The sequence below is a fragment of the Porites lutea genome, chromosome 2 (assembly GCF_958299795.1).
Source record: "Porites lutea chromosome 2, jaPorLute2.1, whole genome shotgun sequence".
Taxonomy (NCBI): Eukaryota; Metazoa; Cnidaria; class Anthozoa; order Scleractinia; family Poritidae; genus Porites; species Porites lutea.
In genome coordinates, this window is record NC_133202.1 from 9,786,726 (window position 1) to 9,806,269 (window position 19,544).

General features: G+C 40.0%; 3 protein-coding genes across 4 annotated transcripts in view; 2 read left to right on the forward strand and 1 right to left on the reverse strand.

Annotated features, from left to right (window-relative positions):
- LOC140927674 (uncharacterized) overlaps positions 1-19,544 on the forward strand; it is an 82,106-nt gene that overhangs the window by 3,065 nt on the left and 59,497 nt on the right. The window contains exons 4-6 of one of the 2 annotated variants that reach the window (XR_012164571.1): positions 819-1,051; positions 1,611-1,759; positions 3,072-3,201. Coding sequence is in view for 1 of the 2 variants with exons in the window: in XM_073377352.1 (XP_073233453.1) it covers positions 819-1,051; positions 1,611-1,759; positions 3,072-3,112 (423 nt within the window). In the remaining variant the exon portion in view is untranslated. Of the gene's footprint in view, positions 1-818; positions 1,052-1,610; positions 1,760-3,071; positions 3,888-19,544 lie in introns of those variants that run through there. The other variant, XM_073377352.1, reaches the window with a different exon arrangement.
- On the forward strand, positions 6,045-14,302 carry LOC140927666 (uncharacterized). Its single transcript, XM_073377344.1, has 8 exons — positions 6,045-6,182; positions 6,367-6,448; positions 7,513-7,565; positions 8,882-9,876; positions 10,578-10,693; positions 11,300-11,444; positions 11,973-12,246; positions 12,893-14,302. Exons 1-8 carry the CDS (start codon positions 6,163-6,165, stop codon positions 13,080-13,082), a joined length of 1,875 nt encoding a protein of 624 aa, XP_073233445.1. The 5' UTR covers positions 6,045-6,162; the 3' UTR covers positions 13,083-14,302.
- Positions 14,687-19,495, reverse strand: LOC140926602 (ribosome-binding factor A-like). The gene is made up of 5 exons (XM_073376327.1): positions 19,308-19,495; positions 17,912-17,942; positions 17,507-17,689; positions 16,254-16,369; positions 14,687-15,258 (listed from the first exon to the last, which is right to left on the reverse strand). Exons 1-5 carry the CDS (start codon positions 19,478-19,480, stop codon positions 15,117-15,119), a joined length of 645 nt encoding a protein of 214 aa, XP_073232428.1. The 5' UTR covers positions 19,481-19,495; the 3' UTR covers positions 14,687-15,116.

Here is a 19,544-nt window from a genome sequence, read left to right on the forward strand (position 1 = left end):
GCAAAACGTGGGGGCGGGGACGCAAAAAAGTGGTGGGGCCGCGGCCCTACCAGCCCCTCCCCCTCCGCGGTCCCTGAAATACGGATTTTTCTCGCTTAAAATGTCAGCTTAAGCGAAAAAAAGCTGACACAGCTTGTTTGTAAAGATTTTTCAAGTTTCAGCCGACGAAGGAATGAGTAAATAAAGTAATCTTGTCGAGTTTTGTTCACTAAAACTTTTTCAAATTCGTGCTGGCGTGATTAGCGCGCGAAAAGCAAAACATCTCACGTCACAACCATGCTTACATACTCTCATGCAAACACTCCTCTCAGCCAATCAGTGCGCGCGTATCAGTAGCCTGAGAAAGCAGCCAACATTTTGCGATGCCAGTACTGGTTTTCCCGGGAAATGACGTCTAAGAAACGAGCAGAGAAATTCCATAGTGATGACGCGTCACTACCCAGATCTGGGTAGTTCTTCTGATTGGTAGTGCCGCGAGGGAAATTTGCGTCAACCAATCAGAAGCACGACGTCATCAGTATAAAAATTTTCCTCTCGTTCCTCAAACGTCTTTTCGCGGGGAAAACAATGGTGGCGATGGACTTAATTTAATTAATTTTATTTTATTTATTCCTCCAATTCCTAGCTGATACATAGTTATGTAAATGTTACGTGAAAAAAATAATAAAGTAACAGATAGAGATTTACAAAGGAAAAAACGCGTAAAATAGAAATTACAACACTTAAATTGATGGACTTGGTGAAAGTCTGGCTTCTCACTTGTTTCTAGTGTGTCTCTGATGAGCAATTTTATCCTAAAATTCGTTTTTGATTGACAGACTCAAGCCGTAATCGAAGCTGAACTTGTCAGCCTGGAAGCGCAGATGATGTTTGCTCCAAGTGAGGCTAAAGAGAGTGCCAAAAGTGCCATGATACAGAGGACATTAATGTGGGTGGCTGCTCGAGAAGAGACGGGAGTCCCCAAAGGACTCGTTGATGAATATGTGAAAAATGTTCTTCATGTTCTGAATGGAAAGCCCATGAAGCTACCGCCAAGGAAGAAAGGACCTGCGTAAGTTTGTGACACTTAGTTCTGATCGCTGAAACTAAATTTACCCCCAGGGGATACCCCCTAAAAGCCTATACGGGAAGGCTCCACCCTAAAGGGGCACCTTTTTTCAGATTTCAGCTATATGAAAGGGTAGAAATTTCACTAGTTAAATTATATGAAAGAGTAGGGAAAACTGCCATTTCTGTCAGAAAAAGGGCCCAAAAGGACTAACACATGCATTTTATGGCTGTGAAAAAGTCGAGAAAACTTTCAGTGTTTTCTTGATTTATTCATGTTTAAAAGAAAGTGCATTAAATTTTACAGCAGTTAAAAGGGATACAAAGTTCTACACTAGGTATGTGAAAGACGTACGTACCATTTGTCAATAGAAGGTATACGAAAGGGATACCTTTTCTGCACAAAAGGGTATATAAAAGGATAAGGAGTTGGACCTCGGGGCGGAGCCTCCACGCATGAAACCCTGTTGAGTACCCTGCCTCCTCGGGACTTTACCTTGAATAAATATATATATATCCGGTCTATAAAGCAAACATTTCCATTAGTCCTTATTCGTCCGTAGTTTGGATGCGCAAACGGCAAACGATATGATGTACAGAATAGGACAGGCCAGACATCAAGGGGACTTGCTAGACAAGGAGTTCCGTAATAACCCTGAAAAGACAGCTTCTCTGCGAGAGTTCAAGCGTGTTGGAAGGGATGGACGTAACGGTATGTAAGCGAGTCTCCGATACAGTCTGATGACTCGAGTAATTATAATTAAATTTCGACTCTGCTCGCTATCACGCCTCCAGTCGGTTAGTGGTTAGTGCATCCGAACTAGAGCTCGGAGGGTCGTGCGTTGGAATCTCAGTTGGAGCTCAGAATTTTTTCTGAGCTGTCTGGTGCTAAATTTCTACCTCTTCTAGAATTAATTACACCGTACACAATCTGCCTTTAATACTACCGATCGGTGAGGTGATAAGGGACGCCTTTTTTACGGGCCAGTGTTAGGTCCTGATTAAATCGGATAACGAAGCTATCTTATTTGGTACCAAAGTTATGAGAAACTTAGTAACAACAACAACAACTTTATTTTAAGACAAGTCAGTAGCATATCACCCTATCCTTCTGGACAATTACAGTCGAAGTACCACTAGCCGTAGACAGGTGCTGACCACATACAAGCACCAAAATGAAAGCAATGTAGATGAGCAAACTTGCTCAGTGTCTGACCTGACCTGTTCAAGTGTGCGCATCCGACTCAAATTAACTTAACGCTATCTTAGTGTTACCATAGCACTGAAGTGATAAGTGCGATAAGTCAAGGAACAGTGCAATAAAGTTAAGGTGGGAGTTTCAACATTCCTCCACTCTCCTCCTCTCCAAACACCAAACAATGTGACCTTTGTTTGTCTTGTGTCATTCCTTGTGTCATTCTCGGCTCTGCCTTCCCTAGCGTGTACTGCCACGTCAAAGGAAAGTAATGTACAGAAGCTTTATGTGCTGGAACACGTGCTTATTAGCCGAAAATACTACTAATTAATCATTTTTTCATAATGCACCTTGTTTACCCCCCTCCCCCCCAACCAAAAAAAAACCGTGCGTAACAATTGTCTTCGATTTCTCTTGGGACGACTGTATTACGCAGGAGAAATTGAAAACGATGGTTATGCAAAATTCTAAAGGGTAAACAGGGTGCATTATGGTCTATGTGAAAATAGCGAATTTTAGTGCTCCGGAACCTCGTCACTAGGGTTAGAAAGAGAGGATGCTGGGAACTAGGTTGATAGTCTGATGCTTGACGATGCGTGACTTGATGTCAATAATGAGAGAATAGGCTATAAAACCTGAGTGTAGTCTCCTACGCAACCGTATGGGGAGGAGCGTTGTGTGACGACACAAGAAAACGGCTGCGTAGAATATTACGAGGACTGAGGAGAGCCCATCTCAAACACATCACTTATGAAAAGGCTGTCTTTCACGTTGCTAAAGCTATGTTTATCTTTCAAACTTTTGAATATTTTTTGGTATTGTTTTGCAGGAATGAGGCGTATGAACAACCTGGATAATGATTTACGTTAAGCGATATTAAGACCATCAACCACGAGGATTCGTGTTTTTTTTTCAGTGTTGTTTTATGCATGTTTGCTGTTAGTTGATATAAGTATGGTTCGAGCACTCCATTGTGAGGACAGTCTGCGAAGACAGCGACAAAGCCCATTCCTCGAAGGTCATTTGTTACAGTTTTCCTACTCATTGTTAAACTTTTGGCAGGTTTTTGCCAACGTTAGGCGTTCTTTCAACCTCGTCCTCGGGGTCTTTTCTTTTTTATGGCTGAGGCAGAAACGCTATATTGGAAAACGACAAGACCCTGGAGCAAGGTTGGTCCAAGCATGACTCGGCTTGGCGGCATACCAACAAAAACAGCAGTAATTCTCGACTTTTCTATACGAAAATGGGCTTTTGTTTAGTGCCGAGCAAAATTGTCGGTCCTTCGTAACTTGAATGAAGACCTTATTTGATTACATTTCAGAGACGAGGAAGGCGGTTTTGTAAACAAAGATGTCAAAAACTTGTCAAATAATTTGTCGCACTCGCAAAGGTATAGCGCACGGTGATTATACTCAATGAGATTTCTGTCGACTTAGCTCGTCTGGGAGAACTGCTTTGCTGTAGGTTCCGTGCTTTGTAGTTATAAGACAGTAGACAAATAAGTTTAAAAACTTATTTGTTTGGATAAACCAGAATGTCTAGAATTTATACATTGTTTTTTAAATTAGCAAGTCCAGTATCTCTCAGTGTATTACTTATAAGATCCATTTAAATCAACAATAAAACAGTCAAAGATTTTAAAAGAGTGCGTTTCAATGTTTGTTAGCATTTTTTTAAGCCTTGATCATGGAAATGTACTGTATACACTCCCAATGTTGAGAGCTTAGTTGTTGAGCATAGTGACCCGTGAAAACCTCAGTGGTTTCTTAAAGGACATCAATAACGTGGCGTTTTTAAGGGTGCTGTAATGCAAGGAGTTAACCTGTCTGACTGCTCTTATCCTCTAACAGAGACCGGGACGTGGGCCGGATTCACACATTGATCAGTTTTCCCATTAGGGTGCTTAACATTCATTAAAAATGGTTGGGAAGACCACTCTGGGAGTTTCACTATTAATCAGAACTGTCAAGCCAGTCTATTCCTAAAAGTTATGCGCGGCAGAAGCACTACCATTCAGAAGCGCTACCCAGATCCGGGTAGCGACGTGTCATCAGTGTGGAATTTCTGCGCTCTTTTGTCAGACGTCATTTGGGGGGAAGCCAGTGATAGCGTCGCCAAATGTAGGCTGTTTTCTCAGGGTACTAGATCGAAAGCCTCTTTTGAATTTCGGAACAAAACACTTTGAGTTGCCCGCCGCTACACTTCAAACAGCATTCCCGAGGACCCAAAATTTGATCATCTTCCTTGGGAAGCTGTGCATGCCCCTAGACCCCCAGGGCGCTCAGCCCAAAATTCCGGAAATTTCGGTTAGAAATCAAATGGAACAGAACATTTCGATTCGGTCCGACCGGAATATTTGGGACCACCCTTCAAGGTGGTCCACTTTGACCGGTCAGGTTATCTCGGTCGGTCGGACCGAAATGTCCCTTTCTATTTCACAAAATTGTTGTCCCCAGTACCGCTCTTTTGTATCCTGCTTACAAGAGCAATAACCAGACGCGCGGTGGCTTGGGTCGGGTATGTGCGACCGGAATGTACCGTTGCATTGGTCACGTAGATTTTCCGAAATTTCAAATCGGAGTGTTTGTCAAATGGAAAGCGCCCCCAATCTGCCCAAAATGGACTGTGACGTTTTTTCACTCCACGCGCATGCATGACGAATATGATATGATTCTGATCTATATCACTGAAAGACGTATATACCTGTAAAATAAGTTCCTCCCATGTATTTTTGCTTGTGGAATCTGGAATCCTGAGCTTTGGAATCTGGAATACAGCCCAAATGAAATAATGCAGATCCCACTAAGGATTGGGATCCCGAATCTAAGCCAGTCAACTGAGAAATGAATCCCGACTGAGTACAGTACTTGGATTGCGTAATCTCTATGTGGATCCAGAATCCAAGGGCGCGATCCATTCAACCAAAATTGCAACCGGTCCGACCGGGAAAAGTGGTCCACCTCAAAAGGTGGACCCGTTTTTTCGAAACTTTTCCGGTTGGACCAAACCGATCCATTGAGTTTTGGACTGAAATTTCCGGAAATTTTGGTTGAATGGATCGCGCCCGAAAGACTACCTTGGATTTCCTTACATGGGGCGATAATCTCGTACCCAGATTTCACTCTGTCTTACGCTGAAAAGTGAGATCTCCCTTTCCCTTGGCCGTGGGAGAACTGGGTACGAGATTAATGGGGTGATTGTCATTGGCCATTTTTATGAGAGGACGCATTATCCGTCCATGGCCGTTTTCATACTACATACAGTCGCATTATCCGTCTGGACGAACTTGGACAAACCTTCGTCTGGTTATGTGACGGGTACAAGACGCATTATGCATGCGTCTGGACGAATCACGCCCTGAACGACGCACTACCGATGGTTCTTCTGGTGCCAGATGAACCACAAAAGGTTTGCCCAAGTTCGTCCAGACGGATAATATGTCCTTAGTATAAAAAGGCCATTTAATCCTCCAGGCAGGCCAAGGAACCGAATCAAAAGCCTTGGCCAGAAGCCAGAAGCCGATCAGAGCCATGATGGATGCCCTATGTTCATGATTTCGTCCGCTCTCTTTCATTTCGAGTGAATTTTTTTTTTTTGCTCGTGAATGAGCTTAACCAGGAGTCCTAATATTTTTACAGGACTACAGGTCACTACAGGATAATCATATATCAAGAGACCTAAACAGCTGTATTTGGCGCCGCAGAGGCGCCACAGATCTTAAACCACAGATCTGCGCGGAATCCTGCGGTGTGCAAGGTGTTGTGGGAAGGTGGCACGTTGTGAGTAACAAGGCATTCTGGGATATCTTTCTTTGGTGCGGTGAAGACGCCTTGTTTTTTTCGTTCCTCAGCCTGTGAAAACGCGAAAATTAGAGTGAGGGGACGAAATCATGAGCTCTATGTGAAGTTTTTGGAAAAATAATGATGGAGGAAACTGAAAGGTACAGACGCTTTATCTTATCTTATCTGCAGGAGTACAGGCAGCAACGTTTCTTGCGCATGTATCCCTCGTGCATGGTCTTCGTTCCTTGGATATGTTTATGGGCTTTTATATATGATTGACTTCTCTTCAACAGTTTGTTGTAGTGTAACATAATTTTTCAAAGACATGTCTTCTTTCTCTAGATCATCCGAAAATTCAACTGTGGACGCAAAACAGATCGGGTGCAGTTTTGCTAAGTCGTGGACAGCGACATCTAACGATAAAGTGAGTGCTTTGTAATGATACAAAATAACTTAATGTTTGCCTTTTTGCCTGATGGCTAAGTTTAGTGCATTAATAATCGGACTTATTGTGTTTCAAATAAATTTGGTTTGTTGTACGTGTGTTGAAATATTCTACATGGATATTTTGGAGCAAGAAACGCGCCCCCTTTTTTATATTTTATTGTGTGACATATATACGCGCCGCTCAATTCCCCCCGGGCAACCTCCGTGGCATTTGACCATTTAAGACAGGCTTCTTGACTGTGAAATACCCTTCACAAAAAAGAAATGTTTAAATTGTGAATTTTGGTGACATTCTGCTTTTTTGCAAGTCTAACTATTTCAATTTCATTTGAGAAATCTCAAAATATTTAAACTGATTGTTTTCATGCTACACTATTTGAATGCTCTATCCACTATTTGTTAACATTAGTGTATAAAATCTGTTTGATCTCCCCTCACAAGAGAGGCCTTGGATTGCACTAGCCTGAGTAAACAGTTGACATTTTGCAACGCCACCACCAGTTTCCCCGCAAAATCATGTCTGAGGAACAGGCAAAGAAATTCCGTACTGATAACACGTCACTACTCAGATCAGGGTAGTACTTGCTTCTGATTGGTCGTGCCGTATGAGAAATTTGCTCCAAACAACAGAAGCACTACCCAGATCTGGGTAGTGATGCCTCATCAGTATGGAATTTCTGTGCTTGTTACTCAGACATCATTTCGTGAGGGAACCAGTGGTGGCATTGCAAAATGTCAGCTGTTTTCATAGGCTAGGATTGCACCAGTGGGCATCAAAAGCCACTTAAAAGTTTTAGAGGAGATCCCCCCCTCCCCTCGGACATCCACCTCCATAGCCTCTCTGACATCAGATACTGACACTGAAGGCCCTTGAATCATCTGGCTGAATGGATACCTCAGTTGGCTAATTTTCTCCCTTAGCTTCATGCCTGCTATGCATGTCTCATTGTTCAGTTAGAACTAAGATTTACAGTAACGAGCTGCAACCTGTTAGCTTTTTCAAGAAGAAATCACAGTTTTCTCTTCAATATTTTTTTATAGGATAAATCAGAAGGAGTAACAGTATCAGAGACCTTTCACAATTATTCTAACATGTAAGTTTGGATCAGTATATCCTGTAGGTCAAAATGAAAGTAATGTTAGAGTTTGATTCTCAGTTTCCATTGTTTCATAACCTTAATACAGTTGAACCTCCATGTGTGACCACTTCTCATAAGACCACCTCCCATAAGCAACCGCCAGTCCAAAACACCACAATTTTCCCAGTCAAAGCCTTACAGTTGGAACCTCTAGTAAATGACCACCTCCTGTAAGCGACCACGACCAGCTTTTGGGCGTTATGGTTAATATTTTCCATTGTTTTTAACCTCTTGTAAACGACCACTTGACGCATTCTCTGATCTCTATTTTCACTGTGTGCACTATGTTACTTAGAATATACAAAGAACTTTAGTGACAACATAGAACTACACTTATCCTAACTTAAACATTGCATGCAATAAATTATCTTCCATAAAGTAGATGTGCTTGGACCTCTTCTTGGAAGAGACCCATTGGGGTTTGATTCTTGTAAATGACCACCTCCTGCAAGCAACCACTCAGTCTTTGCATTTTGGGTGGTCGCTTACGGGAAGTTCGACTGTCATTTATTATCAAGTTTTCCTGATCATGAATAATTAAGGCCAGGACACAAAGGAAATTGAGAATCAGTCTAGGTTGTCGAGTTTTTTAAATAATGCTCATTAATTTATTGATTTCATATCATGTACAATGTGAGTCAATCACACATGCACTTGTTTGCGACTTTTTGATAGCTTCAGATGTACAGAATTTTATACCACTATATTTTTTTAAATGCATATTTTTTACTTAATATTTCCATAAAGAGTTGCAAATGTAATGATCTTAAATGATAATTTAATAGCTTATATAGGGCTATTTACATAATTATGCTGATCAATAGCGCTTAACAAAATAAAAATATATATATTAAAAACATTATTAAATAGGAAGTAATTTTTAAAATGCAGACCTAAACAAAAACATCTTAAGTTTGTTTTTAAAAACAGCAAGTGTTGTGACATTACAAAAGTTCCCAGGTAGGCTGTTCCATGAAGCCAGTGTGGCAAAAGTAAAAATACCTGCCACCGAGTATAGGGCGCATTATCTCCTGTGGAACTTCTAATAATAGGCTTTTGTTCTAGCATAATGCGTGTGAACTCTTGTGCTTCACTTGTATCAAATCACTAAGATAGGATGGTGCCAGTCCATAAATTGATAAGAATAATAATTAGAATCTTAAAATTGATAAGAATTAGAATCTTAAATTGATAAGAATTAGAATCTTAAACTTGATATGATGGGTGATGGGAAAATAATATCAGAGATACGTGTGTTTTTTTTTCTTCAGAGGAACAAAAGAAAAAGAAAGTGAACCAATTGAATTGGAAAGTGAAGAGGTTGAAGTCATCGCTGTGGTGGACCAGTCATCAGACCTGGAAGACGAAACAAGTAATTGGAAGAATTCTACATGTACAGACAGACCACAAGGTACTGAACCTGTACAAAGCTCTGCAACACAGGGGCCCATGCTTTTGAATCTCGATTCCCATGAAAATGTGACTCAAGGACCATTTGTGCCCCCACATGTTTCATCTGGTGGAACTCAACCTGCCCTGGTGTTTTTTTTAGGGTCACCTGGTGTGACTGCTACCGGTGAGATTCCATCTGTTTCTACAGCAGGTGCCTCGTCAATGCCATTTGCAAATGCGTTGTTCTTTACTCAGCCTGTCACTCTAAGTGTTGTTCCTCAGGATTCTTCATCTTCCAGCAGCGGAGTCATTGAAAAAGCTATGGAACTAGCAAACTTTCAAACAAATCCTGCACAAAGTGAGTATCAACAAAATTCAGCACAAGTGGTGGTTTCTACAGGTGGTTTGATCCCAGCTAATACCAACAGTTGCACCATGGCGCCAGGTGTGTCACAAGATGCGCTGCCAACAGATCAATCATTTGGTGCACTCACCCAAGTTTCTCAGAACATAGTCATAGCACAATCTGTTGTGACAGGGGAGAATGTACCCATTGACAATGTATCTCAGTCCATCACAGTACAGACATCACAAGTCATGCAGAATCCAGGCTTAACAGACTTACAGTCCTTTGCAGGAGAATTGCCAGCAGGAATGTCCAGTGCAGAAGTAGCCGGTACTGTGCAGGCAGACAGCTATGAGGAACGACCTAAAATAAATACAACCAAGAAGATTGTACGAATCAGAGAGGTCATGACGCAGACCGGGGCAGAGCCTGAGATTATGATTTTAGCTGAAAGAAGGCTGGACATTGGAGAGGGTTCACAAGAGGAGCCTGTCAACAACTGGCCACAAAAGACTGTAAAGAAACCAGGTTGGTCTGATAAAATGCTGTTATTATTATGTTATTTTACTCACTATTGCTTACAGTTATTAGAGGTTAGTTTAGTTATCTACTAACAGATAACTGACTTTTCTGTAGGTTCTTGCACAATGTTTATGTTTGATTTCCAAGAGCAATGTCAAACTGTGTTCTGTTCCACTTGGTGTTTGTCATTATTTTCTTCAAAACAATGTGTAATAAAACAATTCTAGGTTTGGTTTTTGTGTGGTCCAGAATAATCAGAGTAATAATTTCAGTATAAAGTGTATACTACCTTATCTTGATTATTCTGTATATCACAAAAACCCTTATACAATATTGTTTGTTATCACCCATCTTCATGTTTTAAACTCTTGTCTAGCCACTAGAATGCACATCAAGGCATTGTTGTTAGGGAGCACTACATGTACCCCTCAATTTACCAAAAAGTAAGCTTTTTTTCCAACAACTACTGCACAGCTGTTTCAATTTTACAGGGTGTTAGTCCTCATGCTCAGATTCTTCTTTAACACTCATACACTGTTATTATTCATCCCTGGCCAGACTGTTGTCAGAGTGAAGTTGTTCAGTGTTTCAGCAAACATTGTTTGACTATTTGGTCACCCATGTTGGATGATGTTCATGCAACATTTTTAATTAGCTTGTTCAAAATAATTAATAATTTTGTTTTCAAAATAATGTTCTATTTAAAGAGGCTGCAAAGGTCAGACGCTATGGATGTGACAAATGTAATAAAAAGTTCTTTACCAACAATGATCTAAGACGTCACCAAACAAGCCATCAAGATTCCAGGCCATTTATCTGCCAGGTAATCCTTTATTGCTCCCAGAGGGATTTCGCCCAGAGGCGAAAAGAACGGGGGCAGCTGTAGTATCAACTATTACTAGTTATGGTCATAAAACACTAGAGGCAGTTTTTTTCAAGTCTGTTTTGCTCTGCCAGTGGTGGATGTGGCTAAGGACCTGACTCAATGTCTGCCCCACCTTGAAATGAATTTTCCATTGTTAGTGCAAAACTGAATGTAAATAACAACAGCTTTCCTAGCCTGTGAACAGATGGAAATTAACTTCTGGTTAATTTGGTCTGCAAAACAGCACCAAAATCATTGTATGTTAAATATCAATGTCATTCTATGTTAAATTACAGGGAAAAAACATCCTTGAAAAAAAATTAATGATTTTGGTCCTTGAAAAGGCCTTGATTTTTTCCCCCAAAATTATAATCATACCATGCAACTAGTCCATTTCCTTCCAGTTGGGATTCTTAACCTCATTATTTTCCATTTGAATCATTACTAACAATGTAATTTTCTTTCTTTATCCCTCAAAGATAATTTTAGTTTTTATCATCATTATTAGTATCATTAGATATCATTATTTATTTCGTATTCTTATTTTTATTACTGTTGATGTAGGAATGTCAAAAGGGATTTAGAACTGCTGGGGAACTCAACATCCATAAGGCTATTCATGTGCAGGTCAAACAGTACAAGTGTGAATACTGTGGCAAAGAGTTCCGCACTAAGGGCTGCATCAAATCTCACATCAAGTACCATATTGGTGAGTAGTGAGCCTGAATATCAAGCGGGGACAGTTTAATTCTGACTTTGGTTTGTTGTGTTTGACGTTAGAAAAACACAACACATAATCTTGGGATTCCTGTGGTACTCAGTTGAGATTCCTGTGGTACTCAAGGGTGACCTTTTGTGGTACTCATTTCGTTGTGCGTCTGCATTTTCTGCGCCATCTTGAATAATGTATCTCATAGGCACAAAAATGTTAAATACAATTAATTTGACATACACTTTGGTTGCATTGTGCAATGGATAATGCGTTGCCCTTACACGTCGAAGGTCTCGGGTTTGACTCCAGCCGGGTGAGACTTTTTAATTTTTTTCGCACAGGAAGCATTTTGCAGCATCAATTTATTAGGAAATAATGTCACATTTGACAGTAAACCTAAAAAAGCTCAAACACACTTCCTAATGTGAGATTACTACTAGTTTATGTTGATATTATGGTTCAGTCCAAGGTTCTTTGTCAATTTCTGAAATATCTAATTAATATTGGTCTCTGGTTGTTATCTAGGGGACAAACGGCATAAATGTACAGAGTGTGACCGAGCATTTGTCAAAAGTGCAGATCTCAAGCGCCACATGGCAGGTCACAAGAATGAAAAGAACTTTGAGTGTGAAGACTGTGGTTCTGCTTTCACGCGACGAGATAACTTGAAAGCACACAGACTGTTGCATTCTCGGGAATCAGTTGTTACATGTGATTTGTGTTCCAAGGAGTTTATCAATGCAGTTTACCTAAAGCGACACATGCACATACACAAACAAGCCAAGAAGAAGCCTTATGAGTAAGTTGTTGATACATGTACGTGTTTGTCTAAGTGTTTAAAAAACTCAAAAGATGTAGGCAGAGAAATGTGTATTTATCAAGTTCCGCATGGCATTCTCAATTTGCATAATATTGATTTGTATTCTGCAAAGGTGATTGCAACAGTTTTATGATTTGTCTCTTTGCCTTAAATTTAAGGCTCCATGCTTTACCAGGTTGCTTTTGTGTTGGCACAAAAACCATGCCTGATAGGTCTTCTGTTCACACATAAGAACGGCTATTTTCAGGGGCGGATCTAGGGGGAGGGTGCAGGGGGTGCGCACCCCCCCCCCCCCCTGAGATGACCTGCGGTTTTCTAATACAACTGGTATTCTGCAAAAAAAAACTATGTGGTTTATTGGTGTTGAAGTAGAACAAGAGACGAGTGCACCCCCTCCTAAAAAAAATCCTGGATCCGCCCCTGATTTTGGTGCAATTTCTGTAACGGAGCGAAGCTGCACTGCACTGATCTCGAAAGTGAAGAGCCATTTATTAGATAGGTGTTCATAATATGCCAGATAGCTTTTCGCTCTGGTGAACATAACCCAAGAGAAGCTGAGCTTAAAACAATCTGGTATTTGATCAGGATTTGACACAAATTCAGTGCCATTTTCATTTCTCTCCAGGTGTCAGTGGTGCCCTAAGACATACGAACAGCTGGAAGGACTCAGACGCCACATCCGTCAGCATGTAGGTGATGAAAAGTTTATCTGTAAAGAATGCGGAAAAAAGTTTATAACCAACATCCAACTCAAAAGACATCTGTGGCTCTCTCACGACCAAGACAGTCCATACAGAAAATCTATTCTATCGTAAATTTGAAAGTAGTATGAAAAAAGAATTTGCACTCAGCCCCCAACTGAAAAGACATTTTGTTATCACATAAACAAGACGGTCCATATGGAAGATCCTCTTTGTCACCAAAAACGTTTGAGTAAAAACCATAAAACCATAGTAAACAGATTCTGGAAGGATATCTGCTGCTCTCTTGATTGACAGGTGACACCTGTTGCTGAATGCCTCTCCACCTGTACTGTGAACATTTTTCATATCCCTGAAATAATTTTGCCATGTTTGTGTACCACTTTTACTTGACACATTCGCCACTTTAAAAACAAGAAGGAAACGGTCTGGGTTGATTTAAATTTCGCAAAGACCTCTGGGGCAGGTTAACCCTTTAAGCCCCAATATCCACATACAAATTCTCCAAACTGAACTCCATACATTTCCTTTAAGAATTACTTGAGAGAATTTGATAAAAGATCAAGGCATTTTCCCTTTGGTGATCATTTTATTAATTCTAATAACTTTATCTCTTGACAATGTATGGATATTATTAGGAGAAAATTGTTTTTGGTCACTATTGGCACTTAAAGGGTTAAGTTACTGGGGACATGCAATTCAGCTATTGGCCACTTTGTTTTCACTGTCCCCAGTAACAGTCCCAAAAGTCTTTGCAAAAGTTAACTCGGCCCTGTAAAGTGGTGAATGACAGCTTTACTTTCCTCAATACAATGTAAGAACTGCTGTTGCTCAAGTGTCCTACAAGTACCCAGCGTGCAAAGAAAGTCGTGTCCGATATCCCGGGGCTAGTGGATTTTGCTATTGGACTAGTGAATTCTGTTTTTAACATGCCCGACAGGCAAGTGATGTTTTTTGAAGAATTCGAATAACAGAAGAACTGTGAAATCAATTCTGCTTGTCAAAAAGCTTGAAATGATGTCTGGGCTAGTAAATGTTAGCTTCAGTTTGCCTAAATGGCAAGCTGTAAAAATGATTATTCTTTGCACCCTGGTACCTCCTGTCGTGGCATGCCCTGAGCTCGCACTCAGCAATCCAATTTTTTTTTTCCTTTGGTACTTAATGTAGCTCAGATATCACCTTACTCAGGAACCATTAGCTATAAGCAGGTTTTATAAACTTGTCTACACATGTACACGTAGTAATAATTATTACTTATTGGTTAGTATCAAATTGCAAATGTTAAAGGAGTGCATTCCATAGCAAAAAACAAAGAAACAAAATTTAAAAAATACAGACTGATAGTAGTTCAATGTTGTAGTTTAAGTTTAAAAAAATCTGGATTATTAAAAGTACATATTTTTAGTATATTGCTGTGTTATAGGTAAATTAATAACTGTAGAAATAAGCTTTACTTAGAAGTTTGCATGTAACTTTTGTTTTCATCCTATTTATTTTTTGTAAACTTGCAAGTAAAGTTTATTTACCAATTTTGAGATTGAATGAAGAACACTTTACTTTTCATCTTCAGTACAAACATTCTGGTACGTTTGCTAACTGAAGAACTGTCTACCCCAGAAAATCTAAAAATGTGCGACCCCATTCTAGTAACTCTATTAGTAACTCCCCATTAGCCTCGTATAAGGAAGTAAATTCCCCCCCCCCCCCCCCCCGGAGAATGACCCTCGAAATAATGATTAAATCTCTTATATTCCGGACACCAAGTATGACTCCAAGGAAACAACATGTACATAGTCTTTAGGAGGGCTGTATCACACAGCAATAGAACCATAGGCCATCATCAACCTTTGTATATCTAAGGCCAGACTTCAGATTTGGTTCAGCGCCGGCTGGCAGTGCAACTATCTGGTGATTAAAGATGTCTATTAAGGTGGTATTTGACTGTATTCAAAACAAGTAGAACTCTCTCAAAGTGCATGTTCGAGTTTGTAAGGGAAACATCAAGGCCATTGAATATAAACTGCACTGATTCCTTTCCATGCTGATACATGTCTTAAGATCAAAGTTCCTAAAAAACTGTTGATGGTAGACAACCAGAATTCTTGAATGACATCCATCTTGACTCATCAGCTTTTCTTGGTTTCATCCTCATTCTCCACCAAAACCTGTATCACTCAGCTTGGCCTTATTAAGGAGATGCTCCATTTCTGCTTTATACTCTGCACTGTTGTCTTTAGTGAAAATGAGCTGGGGAAAGCGGGCTAAGGAAGAGTAAGCAGGAAGAAGCCTCCTAAAAACAAACATAGTTGTACAAATTGAGGTTATCTTTTGTTCAAAAAGACAATGAATCGTCTGCCTTGTCACATAGCGTAAGTCTACAGAACAGGTGCTATTTCTTGCTTTTTTGGGGCGAACAACAATCAAAACAAAGTGCTCAGTGCTCTCTTCACCCTTGCCTTTGCTTGGCTGAGGAAGGCAGAAATAACGCCTGTTCTAGCTTGTTCTAGGAGTTAAGTGGAGTGCAGCGCCTGTCTTTGCGCCATCCCCACTATCTGAATGCCTGTTATCCAGGCTACGTTAAAGTTCACCTCACAAGCCGCCAGGTGGAAACATGACACTGATTTTACCAATCCCAACAAACATTACTGTGTGCAATGTTCCAGCCAGTTATTATATAGAGGATATTTAATACATGGTGGCCCAAAGATATGAATTTTATTTTTGAGTGGCAAAACAATATTTTACGAACGAGCGCAGCGAGTGAGTAAAATATTGTTTTTGCCACGAGAAAATAAAATTCATATCTTCAAGCCACCGTGTAATGTTCTTTTTATTATATAGACAAGAAGACATAAAATAATAGAGGGAAATGACCAAAATTAGGTCATCGATAAACTCACGTGTGAGATTATGGAAAATAAACCACTCGGGTCCCAGATGTAGTTTTTATGAATTTTACGAGTGGTATATTTTCCAGTAAAACACTCGTGTCTATATAATAAAATAAAATAAAGGCCAGTGTATTTTGCACTCAGACTGACCAGTAGTGAGAGAAAAGTGAGACCAAAGTTTTTCTATGACAGTGTGGGAACAAGGTGACAATTTGAAGGCTCAAAATAACCATAGAACTTTATGATGATGTTTTCTTATAAACATGAAGCTTTGCTCAACACATTGACTTTCTCCAACTTGAGGTCGTATTGCTATGAAGCTAGGAGAGTAATGAGATGAATGCAAATTTCGTTAAAATCCCTCAATTCAAAGCTTCGGGGTAAAAATACATACCTTATGTAATTTGTGTTTTCATCCAAAAGGCTTTGAACAGTTTCAACATCACCTTTTGATTCACCTGAAACTGCCCAGTATATTGTTGCATACCCAAGATCTGGGGTCACTCTCACCTTGAAAAGGAAAGAATTTAGTCAACAAAATAGCTCTCTCACCAGGGAGTTTTAGCAACAACAACAGTGACGGCAACAAGAATGTCAAAACAGCAATAGGTTTATTAAGCAAAAAAACAAGTTTGCACGTGCATCACGCTTTTTTGTACATTTCTTTGCCATTGCGGCACGACAACCACATGAAAATGCCACGTTTTTTTCACGTTTTATGGAGGACATAAACAAGTGACGACGAAATTTTCTTTCTCTTTCTAAACTTGAGTGTGGTCCCCAAGAAATCATCTCCAGGGAAAGTTGCCAACATTTAGTAGTTTTCAGTGAATTGGAATAAACGTGATGAAGTTTGAAAAACACTAATTCATTTTAAAAGTCATGTTTTCACTGCCGTAGATGTCGATGCTAAAACTCCCTACCTAATAAAGCCTGCGGTGGCAGGAGCACAGGCCATAGTAGGATTCAAGAGCCACAAGATAGGGAAGCAGGCATGGTCAGGGAAGACAAGCCAAAAAACAGATGGAAGTGTTGCTATCATTGATTTGAGTTTTTTCTTCCTCTCCCTATCCCTTGCCTTCGTTGCAGATGCTCTAAACTGTGGTTTATAAGACGAGTGTGTGGGCCGGCTGCAATGCAGGCTAGCGCTACCCGTCCCCCACTTTGTCCTTTTGCCTTGTGCCTTTCCTATTGATCACACTTTCTTCTCTTTTCAGTTTTTTTTGTGCTTTCAAAATCTAGGCAGCAACTAAAAATATTTTTATTGTATACCATCTTGCAGAGAAATGTTTGCCTTAAAAACCAACTGTATTGCAGAAAGCAGCCTCATGCACTTGTTTGACAGTGAGAATTGTAAATGTTTGACAATTTTTAATGTTGTAGACCAAAGTAGTCCCTGAATTCCAGTTCAGTGGGAACACATACCGTACTTAATAAGGTCAAGGACTGGGTGGGCACTTTCATACAAAACGATGTACTTTGTATTGTCAACTGGAGCCTCATGTTGTTGCTTATTATTCAAAGGTGTACGGGAAAGGTCTACTTTGTTTCTAGCAAGACATTAAAAAGAATATTTCCTCTTTTTGTCTTGCTTGACTGAGTCTTTCTTCCTGGAAACAAATTGGGTACGTATGTCAATTAACTTACCCGTGTTATCTCTAGTTGCCAATCCCTCAGGCTGGAATCCAGTTCAGGACCATTAAGAATGTCAGTAATGCCCCGAAGAATTGCACCGGAGATAGCTTGTTGTCTGCCACTGTCAAAGATCTCAGAGGCATCTTTTCCTCTCAAGGGATCTAGTTGAAAGACTTGTGACTGCCTTAGTGAAAGCTGCAACAAAACAATTAACTGGAAAAAAGGCTACTATAACAGACACAGACATAAATTTACTATAAAAATGTCCCCACAATTAAAAAAAATGGGTGTTAAAGATATAGAGATTACTTTGCCCAATTAAAGCAAACTCTCAAATGCATAAAAAAAGCCTCTATGGCCAGTTACTTTTGCTGTTGTAGCCCACCTCTATGAAAAATTCAGTATTCCTCTACTTACTTTATTTCTGTTGCCTGACTGTGTGGTCTTTCTGAAATTTAAAATATTGCAATTAGTAGCAAGTTTAAGAGTTCTTTTCCCTGTTTAAAAAAGATATAATCCACGTTTTATTAACTAAATTTATCAATCACCCAGGCCATTTAACCCTATCCCAAACTGCCATTCCATCCTAACTCCCAGCTGCCACCCCATACCACCCTCTCAAGTCACCAATTCAAAATCTGACAACTAACTTAAAAAGTCTGGAGGGTATAATTTTAATATTGTTTGGTTACTGCATTAAATTTTAATATCTGCAACCTCCCCCCCCCCCCCCCCTGCCCTGTTGAGGACTTACCTTTTCTTTTTACCTCTGAAGAATTCAATAGACCTCTTTTAATCTAGTATGTTTTGTTTTCCAATACAAGTCATGTGATAATACTCTAGAGAATTGTTTCTTTCAAATTACAATTTATTCACCCGCATAAATTATCTATGCATAATTTATGAAGAGAAAAAGGGCCAAGTTCCCCTGGGACCTCCATTGGGAAAACAAAACATACAAGCTAAGGAGGTCTATAACATTGCATTCACCCATGAAGACTTCCTTATTAAAAGCTTTATCAATGGGCCTAACCATGACGAATTTCTTGAAAAGGCATTTTTTTTACAAAAATAGTGTGACTATTTTAATCACACCTAAAGACCTCCTTCCTCTATCCCTGGAGAATTCCTTAACTAACCCTGAGGAATTTCATTGCTCCTCAACCTGGAGGGGGAGGGGAAGGAGTGTATTTGAATGCAATAGCCCATTGGCAAATTGGCCATTATGAGGTTTAGCGTAAGACTGGACGTTAGCCTGAGAGGTCGGAGGATGGGCTCAGCTGAAATTGTCTGATGCATTATTAACGCACTTATCAATTAAAAACCCACAACAAATGGTGAAAAATATGTGGCCCCATCGATACGCCTATGATTTTAAAGGGTCTGTTTACATGGAGGTCGGAATCCCAGGTAGGGTATTAGTAACCTGCTAATGTAGGGTAAAAGAAAGCAATGCAATCTTACAACCCTGCAATCACGGGGTGCACTTTCTCAAGATCTATATTGAGTGCTTTCTAAGTATGTTGACAAAAAAGTGTGGTGGGGGGGGGGGGGGGGGGGCAATTAAACGACATCTGCTCTTCTATATACTCTCACTTACTATTCTTGCTGCAACCTTTCAGTGCTTGCGGCTTTCTGTTGTCACTTTTAATGACATGAAGCCTCCACCAAAGGCAGTTAGTTGAATTTGCTACAAATTTGATGGGACATGAATCTGACCACGGCTAAGTAGGTCACCTGGTTTATATAGTATTAACATGGCAAAATTTGAACCCAGCTGAGAGGATTTCCACCCTGAAACCTTCATACTGACCTGTTCTTTTTCTTTTTCGGCGCAATAGAAAACCTGTCACTGTAATTTCGTGCTATTTGTACGCTCAATATCCTTTGAGGAATAATGCAGAACTGTAACTCCTTCGAAGTGATTGATGGAAGGATGTGAATCCCTACATTTAACAATTTACCGAATCCTAAACGCAAACTCATCCCCTCCTCATAAAAGAAAAACGCTACGTCTACGTCATGTATGCTGGACAAGGTGTCTTACATT

Excerpts from the sequence above, each read along its gene's own strand:
- LOC140926602 (XM_073376327.1), bottom strand. The coding sequence starts at position 19,480 with ATGAGTTTGCGTTTAGGATTCGGTAAATTGTTAAATGTAGGGATTCAC. Across the intron at positions 17,943-19,307 it reads CCGAAAAAGAAAAAGAACAG|AAAGACCACACAGTCAGGCA; the intron begins GTCAGTATGAAG and ends TTTAAATTTCAG. Across the intron at positions 17,690-17,911 it reads AGTCAGGCAACAGAAATAAA|CTTTCACTAAGGCAGTCACA; the intron begins GTAAGTAGAGGA and ends GTTTTGTTGCAG.
- LOC140927666 (XM_073377344.1), top strand. The coding sequence starts at position 6,163 with ATGATGGAGGAAACTGAAAG. Across the intron at positions 6,449-7,512 it reads CAGCGACATCTAACGATAAA|GATAAATCAGAAGGAGTAAC; the intron begins GTGAGTGCTTTG and ends ATTTTTTTATAG. Across the intron at positions 12,247-12,892 it reads GCCAAGAAGAAGCCTTATGA|GTGTCAGTGGTGCCCTAAGA; the intron begins GTAAGTTGTTGA and ends ATTTCTCTCCAG.